The sequence below is a fragment of the Danio aesculapii genome, chromosome 17 (assembly GCF_903798145.1).
Source record: "Danio aesculapii chromosome 17, fDanAes4.1, whole genome shotgun sequence".
In the NCBI taxonomy this organism is placed as follows: domain Eukaryota; kingdom Metazoa; phylum Chordata; class Actinopteri; order Cypriniformes; family Danionidae; genus Danio; species Danio aesculapii.
The window spans coordinates 1,357,091-1,372,214 of NC_079451.1; the positions used below are offsets into that span (position 1 = coordinate 1,357,091).

The following is a 15,124-nucleotide window of genomic DNA, read 5'->3' on the forward strand; positions in this document are numbered from 1 at the left end:
ACAGGACCTCGCAGGAACTTTAAATGGTAAACCTCCACCGAAATAGAGAAAGTTGCAGAAAGAAAGTGGTCAGACCTGGTCGTAGAGCTGGATAAAGCTTTCGAGCTGCTGTGAGAGGATATGTTGGCGCTCCTGCAGACACAGATGAAGACTGGGCTCCTTCACACTCATGCCCTGATGCAGATTACTGCTCGCTCGCTTCAGAAAACGCACAACCAGCTCCTGCGCACACACACACACACACAAAGATGCAGATCACACTTAAATCAATGAAACAACTTACACCTCGATACACTAATAAACTACTAATATGCTATTAATTAGGGCTGAACAATATATCGCAATGCGTGTATTCACCAAAATCGCTAAATTAGATGTTTATTAATGATCGTCTGATTGTCTTCAGAAACACGTGTTGTTGTTCCGGTTGAAAGTCTCTTCACATTCCAATAGTATTGATTAAAGTAAATGATCTAAATGTATTTATATGTATTTTTATATTCTGGGTGAGGAATAAAACTAAAACTGAATGGGTTATATGCACAGAAGTGTTGTTCAGCATCTAAAATCTCCCTGTGAAAGATTGGTGTGACTATTTTCAGTTTCATAAGGTCCTTTTACAGCATCGATAATGCAGATTTATATTTAGCTTAACAACAAAACATCAGTAAACAGCGCTATTCCACTTAGCCTGCTTTACTGAGCTCAAGTTGCTTTTATATTCACATTGGGTCATTTTTGAACAATGACAACATGTGACGTGCTCCTTATATTGCTTACTGCTACTCTGAATATTCGCTCTGAAATAACATGTAAGTATGGCTTAGTAATAAGTGTAAATCCTGCACGCTGCCAGCCAACCACTAAACATACAGTAGTGGCTTTAGGACAAGGTGCGTGAGAGAGTGAGAGCAGCGATCGATCATTTGCATGCATGAAATATTGCACATTATGACAACGTTTTCTTGCTACACAACTGCAAACAAGCTAGATGTAATACAGTTTCTTGTTGGGAATTGTAGTATTATAAAGTACTATAAAGTTTTCTAACTGGCGAATGACATGATCTAGTGGGTCTCTGTCATCTTTAATGTTCGCGCTCGTGTTTCAGCAGGCATGGCTTTAGACGGCAGGGGAGGAACTGTGTTTCGAAGATATTATGCTAAACCGTTAGCATTTTGTCAGATCACCTACTGCACCTTTAATAAATGCATTGATTAATTTGATTAAAATAAAAACTAAAATTATTAGTTAAAAATGCATTAAAAGTTAAAGGTATTATTATTTATTTATTATTTATACAATGATGACCATGTTATTTTACGTTTCATTGTTGAATTTTTGTATTTGAATACTGTTAGACATTTGTCAGTTCTCGTCTACGGTTAGATTGGGTTTGAGCTCCTCCAGTGATCTTGTAATGTAGTTTATAATTAAATAATGGCAGAATATAGAGCTTCACTGTCTTGTGTTAGCCATCACTAGGCCCAGACAGAATATGCAGACATTTTAGGCTATTTCTGTGGAGAATTTTGTAAAAAAAAAAAAATCTGTGGATTTATGCGAAATGATTTTAGGAGTATCGTAACTAAAAACTTTATTATTTGGAATAAAAATAATACATTTTTAACTTTTATTTAATGTTTACAATGCAAATTCAATTAGATCCACTTCATTGTAACACAAAGCAAGTCTCTCATATAACAGATGTAATGTATTTACTGTATTGTAATACTGTAATGTAAATGTATTTACTGTACTGTAATGTAAATAAATCATATGGAAATTTAATATTACTATTATTATATCACAATAATATTAGTCAAACTAATTTAAAAACTGAATAAAAATAAATGTACACACATTTAGTAAACACATAGACTCAATGATAGGCTAAAGATTTGCGTAAATCTGCAGAATCCGCGTGGGCCTAGCCATCACTGAGAGATATATAAAGCTAAAAAGGCTTTACCATCTGATCGTGCTCCTTCTGTGTCCAGGCCGGGCTTCTGTTCGCTCTGCTCTCAGCCAGCAGACGCAGCTGAACGCGGTGCAGGTACGAGGAGAAGGCCATGCGGGCTTGAACTTTACTGCAGGAGCCAAACAAATCAGTGTTATTCATACAGAATTCATTATTGCGAAAGTGAGCTGCGGTGCTCAGGAATGGATTTTAAAAAGCTGTCAAATTAAACAGCTGTCATGCCAATCTGCTACTGTAAACAGAAGCTCGCAATGCTTGTCCCGCTTCCAAGTTTTTCTGATTGGCTCTCTGCTTTGGAACTGATATTACCCCGTTTCACACATGCTTTTGTTTCACACATCCGATAAATTGCTGTAAAGAGATCATGTGTGAATAAGTCCTTTTAAAACAGTGAATGTGTTCTGGCAAATTTTGGGGGAATTAAAGTCTGCAACTAACCATGTGATGTTGTTAGCTCACATTGCTTGTATTGTGGTGAATAATTCATCTGTGCATGTCATTAAGAGGAAAACTATTGTTTGTGCTTGTAATCATTAACTGAAGTCTGAAAATGCACTTCCAGTTTGTTTTCGGTTCAATTCTCAGATTGTGTCTGTCTGAGGTATTGGGCGTGGCTAACACACATAACCACGCCCCTCCAGCTGTCAGTTTTGACAGCATCAAACTGAAATGGTGAGCAGGAGGAGGAGTCTGTTAGGTTATAATAACTCTCCCCAAACCCTTTCCTCATCTTTCTGAATGAAACGCATCTACTACACTACTACATCTATTCAGCTTGCAGTAGAAAAAACAAGCCACGCCCACTGTTGTGTCATGTAATATTACGTTTCTCACTGCGTCACAATGCGAAAAAAAATAACGGTTGCAGTTTCCGGTTTATGGGGACTTTAAATGTTGTAACGCTACCAGTTAATCACCGGAATTCTGCGACATCTTTCTCCGCAAGTATTTTGATTTGTCTCTGGGAGGAAAACAGCTGCATGAATGTGAATGTTTGAAATAAAGAAAATAAACAGTAAAAAAAAAAAAACGTTTACAAATACAAGTGCATGCAGGGCATTTCTGGTTATTAATGTCATCATTTACCTGTATTTGGGAATAAATGTGTGAATGGTGCTTTGCTACGAAAAAATGTAGTGAATATCCTTGATTGTGTAAAGAGTGATTTTTTTAATGTTCTGTTAAAGTCATTCTGGTAACTTTACAGATATTTACTTGTTTAACAGGAGCTATCGATGAGCGGTCCGTACAAATTGTGAACCCTAGTCTAATGCAGATGAATATGAAAGGTGAACAAAGTCATTTTACAGATTATTTGGTGCACAAAAGTGTTCTTGGAGCTTCGTCTGATTACAGTTGAACCACTGAAGTAACATGAAATGTTTTGACAATGTTTTAGGTTTTTTTTCAGACTTTTTAAACGTCTCGAGACTAGAGCTGCGCAATTAATCGAAAAAAAGATGGCGATCTCGATTCGACCCCCTAGACGATCTTAATCCAGCATTTCTACGATTCTGCCAATCATATTTTCAAGTTCAGGAGCGAAGCAAAGGCGGCTGCACGAGTCTTTAATTGTTTCACATACATTGGTCAGCGACATGGACACCTCCAAATGATGTTGAAAGAGTCACATACTGTATTTATAAGGTATAATTCACCTAAAATGTCATTTTTGTCTTCATATAATGTTGTATTCGCAGCCGGGAAATCACACGTGACGTGAGCTGCTGACCGTAAGCTGTTACCACAGAGAGGGTGGGCGCGCAACCTACTTAATGATAGACGTGTGTACGTCTACTTTAGTGAACATAACCTGCACAGGCTGTAAGTAACAGGTTTGTGGCACAGAGTGATCGTTTGAGAGCCGCGCGCGAAGTATGAACAGCACTTAGCAGTGAAAATGAAACCTAAAGCGTGCACATTATTTAAATAATCATATCGCATTTTAGAGTAATGATTACAGCAAACATTTGATCTGTTTTTCTTTCATAGTGAACACAGAGTTGTGCATGAAAATAAATGTTTACAGTGTCAGAATAACTACTCTAGCCTATATAATGTTAATTTTACCAGTGAATTAAATGCTCTAATAATGTTGCATAGGCCTATATCTCAAGCTTAATTCAACATCAGAATTATTATAAGTAGAATAGAATTATTTATTGAAACCTGTAGACCTACACATAATATTATTATTGTTGTTTTACCATATGTTTGAGAAAAAACAGTAATAATTGGCAACTAATAATTGCCGAATAAGCTTTATTTTACATCTACAGAATGGTGAGGAAATCCTGATCTTTATTTTAAGCAAAAAAAAATTGCGATTCTCATTTTAGCCAGAATCATGCAGCTCTACTGGAGACTGTATTTGTTAATGGAGGATGTGGAAGCTCTGCGGTTTCATCTGAAATATCTTAATTTACTGTATGCTCTGAAGACGGACAAGAAACTACATGTGGGTGGGTAATCAATAACAGAATTTTCATTATTGTGCAAGCTGACCCTTTAAAGTCTGTGTGAAATCAGAATTTACAGTGTTTATTTTGTGCACATTGTTATTCTTTAGGCGAACATTTAATCTGTCCGCTTAAACATTAATATTATAATTCCCCACTTGAGATGCAGAGCTGCGGGCGCCATGTCATCCTCATTCAGAAAGCTGTGTAGGTTGTTTTGCAGAGCAGATGACGCACTTGTTCACCTCACCGCTACCACTATACTGTGCGTGTTACAGCACACAAAACAACAGAAGCACATCTGAGGGTGAGAAAAGCCTCCACGCTGCTCCAACAACCGTGAGCTATTCACATGCTCCGTATGACAAGAAGATAAGCAAGGAAAGTCAAGAAATGTTTCGGAAAAAGCCGCCGTCGCACGTAAACAATGCTACACTGTACTGTAACGGCCCCGGTCCCTTTCCCTTGGCCCTGGCAGGCGCAGAGGAATTTCTACAAACTCAGACATGCCATTATAATTCCTTGCTCGAATTACAATTCAGGCTCTTGGACCGCAAGCGGAGAGGAAACTGGAGTCTTTATTGCACTTTGGACAGGAGTATGTAATATTCATTAATGTCAGCGTAGAAAAAGAGCAGCTCTAAATATTTTTCTAGGGGTATTGCGTAAGGTGAAAGAAGGGGAGGGGGGGTGTTTCAACTGCGTCCAAAATGTTAAACAAAGGAAAGACAGTCTGACTCCAGCAATTAGGCGGCCAATGAGAAGAAATCGAGGACGCAGCGGATTGGCCGAGGAATCCACTTCCTGTGTGAATTAGACTTGTGGCGGAGAAAACATGCGAAGGATGAAAAGGACACAACGGCGCTCTGTGGATCTCCCTCTTGTAAATGGAGAAGTGATTCTGCCTCCATCTTTGCAAATGGACTGGAACTAAACAGTCCTGCGCAGATAATCAAACTGGCAAGAGAAATGATGTGCTGTCTGTGCTGAAACTAAAGGAGATAAGGAAGATTGAAAGACTTGTGTAAATGTGTGTAAACTTATATTTATTCAGTTCTTAAATTAATTTCTGTAATATTATTAACATGTTCACATGATTTATTCACAATACAGTTAGTAATGTAATAGTTTCTGTCTTTTAATAGAGATATTATATGAGACTTGCTTTGTTTAGCTAATAAAGTGGATCTAATTGGATTTACATAGTAAACATTAATACAAGTTAAAAGGTATTACTTATAGGTCATATATTAGTTTTTAGTTATGATACTCCCAAAATCATTCAGCATAACACAAATCTGCTCAGAAATAGCAAGAAACATCTGCAGATTCTGTCTGGCCCTAGTCATCAGTCACACTCGCTCCTGTTTGAGTCGTCAATCTGGCAACCTGCATCAAGTCTTAGGATGCTTTCACACTGCATTATTCAGTTAGGTTGAATCATAGGGGTAGGGAACCTATGGCTCGGGAGCCACATGTGGCTCTTTTACCAAAAATATGTGGCTCTCCAATAATATTTCAGATCTTTTTAAAAATAAAACTGTTACTAGAAATCAGTTTCCTATTGAAAATACAATTACAATTCCCTTTATGTTGTATTTTCTACAGCAAAATAAATAAGAACAGGACGTTTGAACCAATGCGCATGTGTGGTGCTGTGGTTTAACTTGAATCGCTACAACAATAAAGGGAAAGTTATATTTATTATATTCCTATGGTAATTTACATTTCTATTGTAACCCCACACATGTAAATTCAAGCATTTATGTTTGAAATTTATGTTTGAAAATAACCTCAAATCTCTGATTAATAAAGTCATCTGGAATGGCAAAGAAAGCGTTCTTGCAGGACTCCCAGAGTTCATCAAGACTCTTTAGATTCATCTTCAATGCCTCCTCCTTCATCGTGCCCCAGATATGCTCAATAATGTTCATGTCTGGTGACTGGGCTGGCCAATCCTGGAGCAGCTTCACCTTCTTTGCTTTCAGGAGCTTTGATGCGGAGGCTGAAGTATGAGAAGGAGCGCTATCCTGCTGGAGAATTTGCCCTCTCCTGTGGTTTGTAATGTAATGGGCAGCACAAATGTCTTGATACCTCAGGCTGTTGATGTTGCCATCCACTCTCGCATGCCGTATCATGACATTTTAAAACTTTTTAAGACCCTGCCGACACCCTGATACAGTTTGTACAGTATATAAATGGTGTCATATGTTTAAACCATAGTAATGGCACAAACCTGTGCATGTGTGTGTACTGACCTGAGGTCCCACCCCTGCTGGAGGATGTGGAGCAGATTGACTCTGGGTTGCGAGTGCTGGTCAGTGTGTGGGTGCTGGTCAGATGACTGGACCTCCATCTGTCCCTCCACCCCATCCTCATTCTCACTGGTGTGAGGCGAAGGAGAGCGCTTGACACCTGCACACATCACACACTGCACATCAATGACACTACTCAGGCTTACTTTATAATACCTGCACACTCTATATTTCATTCACTCATTTTCCTTCGACTTAGTCTTGTTATTCATCAGGGGGCGCCACAGCGGAATGAACCGTCAACTATTCCAGCATATGTTTTACACAGGAGATGCCCTTCCAGCTGAAACCCAGTACTGGAAAACACCCATACATACTCATTCTCACACACACACTCATACACTACCAATTTAGTTCATCAATTCTCCTATAGCGCATGTGTTTGGACTGTGGGGGAAACCGGAGCACCCGGAGGAAACCAACACCAACATAGGGAGAACATGCAAACTCAGAAATTCCAACTAACCCAGCCGGGACTCGAACCAGCGACCTTCTTGCTGGGAGGCCGCAGTGCTAGCCACTGAGCCACCATGCTGCCCAGGTAGTTACTTCATCATTTGTTAAGTATTAACCAGCACTTTTGAAAGAAATGCATTACAATACCTGTTGGAGCCATTTATGGGTTGCAATTTTCTTTCATGCCACTAGAGGCTGTAAATGGTATTTATGCTCTCCTCACGTGGAGCTGAGGGGTAGAAGAAGGTCAAACAAACTTTCTGACCGTCATGGCTGTGAGAACGGGTTTATATTTGTTTACTTTTTTTAATTTTGACAAAATGGACAATAAATGGATTGGAATATCCAACTTTATTTGCAAAGGTATGGACGTTTCACTTTATTATTAACCCGTTCAAGCAACAAACGCGTCAGAACCAACGACCAACATATATGCATCTACAATACCGAAAAAGTAACTAGTTGCTTTACTTAGATACTTCCAATGATAAGTAATGAGTTACATTACTTTAGAGTTACTTTTGCGTTACGTTTTCTTGTCTTGATCTCTTTCGTCGCTTTTTCATTTCTTCGACGCATTCAAAATAATGAGAATATTTCCATCGCACAAATGTCCATATCGAAAAATTACGGCGATAATAATGTATGAGTTTATAGTTCATCTTGTTGGAATAAGTTACTTTTTGTTTCTTTAGAGATGCACCTGAATGAAAATGATACCCATTAAGAGCTGCTCTGCTATTCGTTAGAAGGTGAACCCACAAAATATATAATAACCTAATAACAAAAATAAGCCTATTATTATAAGCATGTTCAATTTGTATGCGCAAACTGTATTTATGATTAAAATATGTGGAGCTGCGCATCGATGGATTTGCTCTTAAGTGAGTATGTTTACATAGACACCAGTAATTTGAATTTAACACGATTAAGACAATACTCTAATTAAGAGTCTATCAAACACTGATTTTTGATTAATTTACTTTGATTACGGTCATAATCGAACTAAAGAGAAATGGAATTAAGACATGTGGAGTATGCAAATTTTTGTCGCGTTATTAAAGTGTAGTACAGACATGTAAACACCGCAATCAAACTATTACCGTCATGTACGACTTTTCTCTGCATTTTGCGACAGGATAGTCTATACACATTTTTAACACTTAATCGAATTCAGACAATAGTAAGATTAAGATGTTTAAATTTGAATGTTCCTTTCATGATTACTTTTTATATAACACATAATTCGATTAACGTCATTGCGTCATCACGCTATCCACGCTTCCTCCGGAGTTTTATGTAATTTCGTCTGTTTCATTTTTAATGTGTTGACTTTGACTGCAGTTTGGCACTTTCACTTTCATTCAGGAACATTTCCTGCATGCCCCCCTGACAAATGATATTGGATGTAACTATGAACTGCTGGAAGAGTGTAGCTTTAGTGGAATTTGATATCGCATATCGAATGGGAGGAAAAACCTCCGCATTTGGCGATGCAGGTGTCTGTGGTCTTCACTGACTCTGTAGGTGCAGATAATAGTGTCCGACAGCCGTGTGTGTATAGACTATCCTGTCGCAAAGCACAGAGAAAAGTCGTACATGACGGCAATAGTTTGATTGCGGTGTTTACATGTCTATACTGCACAATAATAATGCGAACAAAATCTGCATACTCCACATGTCTTAATTCAATTCTCTGTAGTTCGATTATGACCTTAATCAAAGTAAATTAATCAAAAATTGCTGTTTACATGATAGACTCTTAAATAGAGTATTGTCTTAATCGTGTTAAAATCAAATTATTGGTGTCCATGTAAACGTACTCACTGACAATTAATAACAATTGTCATGAACATGCATAAAATCTTATTCACATTCATGACGTGTGTCATATCACGATTATAAAGGTTAAATGACAGTCTTATGAACACCCCCTTCAAGTAAACTGTTACCGAAATAGAAGCTCTCACCTATAACAGAGATCTCAATCAGCATCAGCACATAAAGACATACTGTAACTCTAACGGCACTGAATAAACTGTCTGAATTACTGCACACACATGCTGCAAACGCACCTGTCGGTGGTCTTCTTCTGGAAACTCGTGCAGGTTTCCGCCTCTTCTTTCGTGCCTCGAGTGTAAGCAGCTTTCTTTCATACTGGACCACATGATGTGTGTAAAAGGCCCCGAGCACCAGAGAAATACTATCATTCACCTGGATCCTGCAGAATCAAACAGGGAAACCCTCATTTTTAGACCTTGTTTGAATTTGTTTGCTTACATTGAGAGGTAAAAAATAAGTGAGTGGGGTTGACAAACCACCTGCAGCATACACTCTTTCCTCTCTACTCTTTCCTCACCTGGCACTTTATTAGAAACACTTCTATGTTTGTTAATGTTAGTTTGTACAGCTTAGACTTCAATCTATATTTTATATTTTGTTACATCATCTATAGCCATACTCTTGATATCTGAGGCTTTATGTTTGGTCATGTTTTCTATCACTATAACTTGGTACATTCACCAGCCACTTTATTAGTTACACCTCCAGTACTGGGTTGGACCCCCTTTTGCCTCCAGATTTTGCTCCATATTGACATGAGAGCATCACGCAGTTGCTGCAGATTTGTCGGCTGCACATCCATGATGCCAATCTCTCGTTCCACCACATCCCAAATGTGCTCTATTGGATTGAGCTCTGGTGACTGTGGAGGCCATTTGAGTACAGTGAACTCATTGTCATGTTCAAGAAACCAGTCTGAGATGATTCTCGCTTTATGACATGGTGCGTTATCCTGCTGGAAGTAGCCATCAGAAGATGGAGACACTGTGCTCATAAAGGGATGGACATGGCCAGCAACAATACTCAGGTAGGCTGTGGCGTTGACACCATGCTCAATTGGTACTAATGGGTCCAAAGTGTGCCAAGAAAATCTCCCCCACACCATTACACCACCAGCCTGAACTGCTGATACAAGGCAGGATGGATCCATGCTTTCATGTTGTTGAGGCCAAATTGTGAGCCGAGCATCTGAATGTGGCAGCAGAAATGGAGACTCATCAGACCAGGCAACGTTTCTCCAATCTTCTATTGTCCAGTTTTGGTGAGCCTGTGTGAATTGTAGCCTCAGTTTCCTGTTCTTAGCTGACAGGAGCGGCACCCGGTGTGGTCTTCTGCTGCTGTAGCCCATTCGCCTCAAGGTTGGACGTGTTGTGTGTTCAGAGATGCTCTTCTGCAGACCTCGGTTGTAACGAGTGCTTATTTGAGTTACTGTTGCCTTTCTATCAGCTGGAACCAGTCTGGCCATTCTCCTCTGACCTCTGGCATCATCAAGGCATTTGCGCCCACAGAACTGCCGCTCACTGGATATTTCCTCTTTGTCGGACCATTCTCTGTAAACCCTAGAGATGGTTGTGCGTGAAAATCCCAGTAGATCAGCAGTTTCTGAAATACTCAGAGCAGCCCTTCTGGCACCAACAACCATGCCATGTTCAAAGTCACTTAAATCCCCTTTCTTCCTCATTCTGATGCTCGCTTTGACCTGCAGCAGATCGTCTTGACCATGTCTACATGCATAAATGCATTAAGTTGCAGCCATGTGATTGGCTGATTAGAAACTTGCATTAACGAGCAGTTACCCTAATAAAGTGGCCGGTGAGTGTATATTTCTATTTGTCTGTATTTTTATTTTATTCAGTTTAGATTCTTGATGATAACAGTTGTTTTTTGCTGTTGTACAAGCATTTGACTGCATACTGTACTGTGTATGATTCTGCATGTGAAAAATTAAATGCAAATTAGAAAATTTTAATTGGAATAAAAGATACTAACCTCGAGCGGGACGTCAGGGATCTGAGGAGGGGGGAAAACAGCTCAAGATCATTTTAAAGACATTAATTTTGAAAAACAATAAATCTAAAGCATACAATACTACGACCCGGCCATAGAGAAGACTTATTTAAGGATTCCATTATATGAAATATAAAAGTGGAAACCTACAAGTGTCTTAAAAAGCCATTTTGTAATTTATTTAACCCATAAAATTAAGGTTTTATTAATTAGGATTTTTTTGTTTAAGTATTTAGTTTGCTTTTATAGTATTAAAGGCAACCTATTATGCCCCTTGCACAAGATGTAAAACAAGTCCCTGATAAGTGTGTGTGTGAAGTTTCAGCTCAAAATACAAAACAAATAATGTTTTCTAACTCTCTGAAACTGAATCTTTAAGGCTTTGATCCTAATTGTGGTGTTTTGGTGACTGTCGCTTTAAATGCAAATTAGATTGTGTTTTTTTCAAAAGAGGGCGGGGCTACAAATGTCTGTGTGTCAGCATAGTGGCAGATTCAAAATCAAGACCAACGTCTTATGCTAATGAGGGAGAGATGGTCACTAGTGGGCGGGGCTTTCCCCTTCTGATGACATTGTACAAAGGGAGAATGTCAATCAAAGTGTTTCTGCAGACTATTTTTATTAAGTCTTATTATAAAAAGTACAATTAATACATTTCAACTATCAAAAGCTGCTTATATTCACACACTGCTGACACACAACTGTGTTTAAACCCCATATAAAAGTGATTTTTGCATAATAGGTGCTCTTTAAATCATTTTATTTGCATACATTAAATATTAACCGGCAGTCCTGGAGCTCAGGTTGCCTTGAATAGCCGAAGATCTTTCCAGTAAGGCTTAGGCTTACCTTGTATGGAAAAGTTTATTAGCCAGCATGGCATTCATAGACGTCTTGTACTCCAGATAACCACTGAAAGAGAGAAAAAATGATTTGAGACAAATTAATTGCACAGCATGTCCTAACAAACGCTAACAATCAATCCGGCTGGCTTCTTATGCAAACGAGCAAATACATGATAGAGGAGAACATGCCGTTTCATGCACTTTTAAATTCTATTAAACAGGTTGAAAGCTTCTATCGTCCATTTTAAATAGATTTAATAATAATAATAATAATAATAATAATAATAATAATAATAATAATAATAATAATAATAATAATAATAAAATTGGTTATTTTAGTACTGTATTAACTAATAAGTTAATTTAAAAACAAACAAGTTTTAACAAGTGTTTTTAATTATTTTTATTCTTTTTAATTTAAAAATAATAATAATAATAATAATAATAATAATAATAATTTGAAGTTTTCATTCTTTAAAAAATATTTCACAAGTGATTTAAAAATTAACATGATATTTTTAATTACCAATTTCTAAAAACTCATTTATTTTATCTTTGCCACGATGACAGCACATAATATTTTTTCAACTTATTTTGCAAAATATGAATATTCAGCTTAAAGTTGAATTAAAAGGCTTAACTAGATCATTATGTTGTGGTTATTAATACAGTGGTTTGTTGAAATAAATATATTTCTTAAGGGCGCTAACAATATTAAACTTATTATTTTTTAATAATGAATAAATAAATGAACAATAAGTAAACAATACATTTTTAACTGCTTTTATTCCAAAGGAACTAAGACTTTCTCCAGAAGAAAAGAAAATACAGTAGGAAATACTGTGAAAATGTCATTGATCTTTTAAACATTGCTTGGGAAATATTTAAAAAGAGAATAAAAATTGCAGAGGACGACTATTATTAATCTTCACTTCATTTATATGCTGAGAATTCAGAGAAATTACAGAATTGTGATTGATAAACACTGAATTCTTGGGGTGTGACGAGATCTCAGGCTACGAGACTAAATAGCGAGATTTCTCATGGAGGTGAAAAGTTGTCTCGTGAGTTGTGATGTTATGATGGAGCGTGAGGGTGAATTTAGCACTGAAAATTATAGGCAGGATTGGATTTGAACCGCAAATCAAGTGCTTTGCACACACTTGGCAACCCGGGCTGCCTCTGTGTTGCATGTCACCCACCGTGTGACGTAACCGAAGTTCAAAGTTTGCTGCGTCCAAACGCAAAGACTGCTGAAACTGCAGCCACACAAAATAACCATGCGATGGAAAAACCCTTCAGATATGCTGAACCCTTATGTGCTGTCGGGGACTGTTTTCATCCACTCTGGGGTGATTTTGAGTCTTAATTTAACCATAACTTTTGGTGACTTTATTTGACACATATTTTGAGAAAACGCTTTAATAAAAAAAATAATAATAAAATAAAAAATAAAAAAACTCAACGATACACTCTGGGCAAATTTACTACCCTTCTGTTACGTTCGGGATGAAAACATCCACTGAATTAAACTGCTGTAAAAATGCATCAGATTACTATATTTTCAATCTTATTAAATCTGTAATAACCCTCAGTCCTGATCAAAACTACTAAATTGCTTAGAGAATTACAGGATTTGAACTCTTTAATTGCCAAATTCACAAATGAAGTCAGTGATTTGGTGAAATAAACACACAAAATGACCTATTTTCAATATAAAAGTAGTTGTGGACTGGAGTTTTTTACCTTTTATTAAAGTCTTGGACTTGTGAAACTACATTGCCTTTGATGCATTGTTTTGATTGACTTTCATTGTTTTTACTGTTGCATAATTTACTGTTGGTGCTGTTTGACTTTTATTATAACCACATTTTTTTGATTACAAAACCATGACAGCATATAATCATGCATTCTTGATTATTGGTGGTTTCCCTGTTGGGAAGAGGTAAAAATGTGTCATTTTTACTGTTGATCATCAGTTGGCACCATTAACCCTTTAGATAGGCCTGTGCTAAATAGCTTAATTTCTGGATTTTATATGGAGAACAACAGCAAATTAAAGTGTGTGTGTGTCAGAGAGTGATCTTTACACACTTACCTTGATTACCTTGACTTACATGGAGTAAATAAAAACAAAGACTGTGTATTTATACACCATCAAATGTGGTTATAATGGAAGTCAATGGGGAAAAAACAGCCACCGACAGTAAATTATGGAGAAAAAATGAAAATCTAACAATGCATTAAAGCCAATGTTCATATTAATCATTCGCATGTCGAAGACTGTGATAAAAGGTTAAATAAATCCAGTCCACAATTACTTTTTATATTGAAAATCATCATTTTGTGTGTTTATTTCACCAAATCAGTGCTTTCATTTATGAATTTGGCAATTAAAGAGTTAAAAAACCTGTAATTTTCTAAACAATTTAGTTTTAGTTTCAGTTTTGATCAGGACTGAGGGTTATTACAGATTTATTAAGATTGAAAATATATTAATCTGATGCATTTTTACAGCAGTTTAATTCAGTGGATGTTTTCATCCCGAACATAACAGAAGGGTAGTAAATCTGAACAGTGCACAAGAGTCAAGGTCATAATCGTAGTAAACACAAATCAAATTAAGATGTGAATTATACCTATTTCAGTGGCATCATTGAAGTGCTGTACAGACTTGTAAACTCTGTAATCAAACTATTACCATAGTGTAGGACTTCTAGCTGCATTTTGCGACAGGATATTCCACACACACACACGGCTGTTCGACACTATTCTCTGCACCTACCGAGACACACACACCATCATTTATCAAACTCCATTACAACCGCTCTCTCCTATCAGTCCTTACTTCATACTCACATCCAGTAGCTCAGAGTTTGTCCAGTCAGTAGAGTTTATAGCAAAGTATTTAGCAGTGTTTGCATGTACTTTATAGAGTGTAATTCATTAAAACAGAATTAGAATAACATTCATTACAAGTTTATTTTAAACTAACTACTGAATTTTGCATTTTGTGATTGTTTTCAGTTGAATAAAAGGCTATTTATAGATTTCATCACTGAAGATTCCAAAAAATAGTATATAAATCTCGTGTGGTGAACCCAATCTCGTGTCTCATCTCGTGGAGTAAGCGTCTCGTCTCACTCCTACTGAATTCAGAACAAAATGGACAGAACTGCTTGAAAGTGCCTTTTGGGTTTTGGTCAAAACAGGCTCCCA

At 37.2% G+C, this 15,124-nt stretch overlaps 1 protein-coding gene across 1 annotated transcript in view; it reads right to left on the minus strand.

The window, feature by feature from the left end:
• Positions 1-15,124, minus strand: part of ttll5 (tubulin tyrosine ligase-like family, member 5) — a 119,418-nt gene that overhangs the window by 52,791 nt on the left and 51,503 nt on the right. Inside the window, exons 18-23 of the mRNA XM_056477629.1 lie at positions 11,910-11,972; positions 11,043-11,063; positions 9,287-9,432; positions 6,699-6,855; positions 1,973-2,090; positions 76-222 (exon numbers count right to left, since the gene is read on the minus strand). Of these exons, the coding sequence (XP_056333604.1) occupies positions 76-222; positions 1,973-2,090; positions 6,699-6,855; positions 9,287-9,432; positions 11,043-11,063; positions 11,910-11,972 (652 nt within the window). The remainder of the gene's footprint in view (positions 1-75; positions 223-1,972; positions 2,091-6,698; positions 6,856-9,286; positions 9,433-11,042; positions 11,064-11,909; positions 11,973-15,124) is intronic.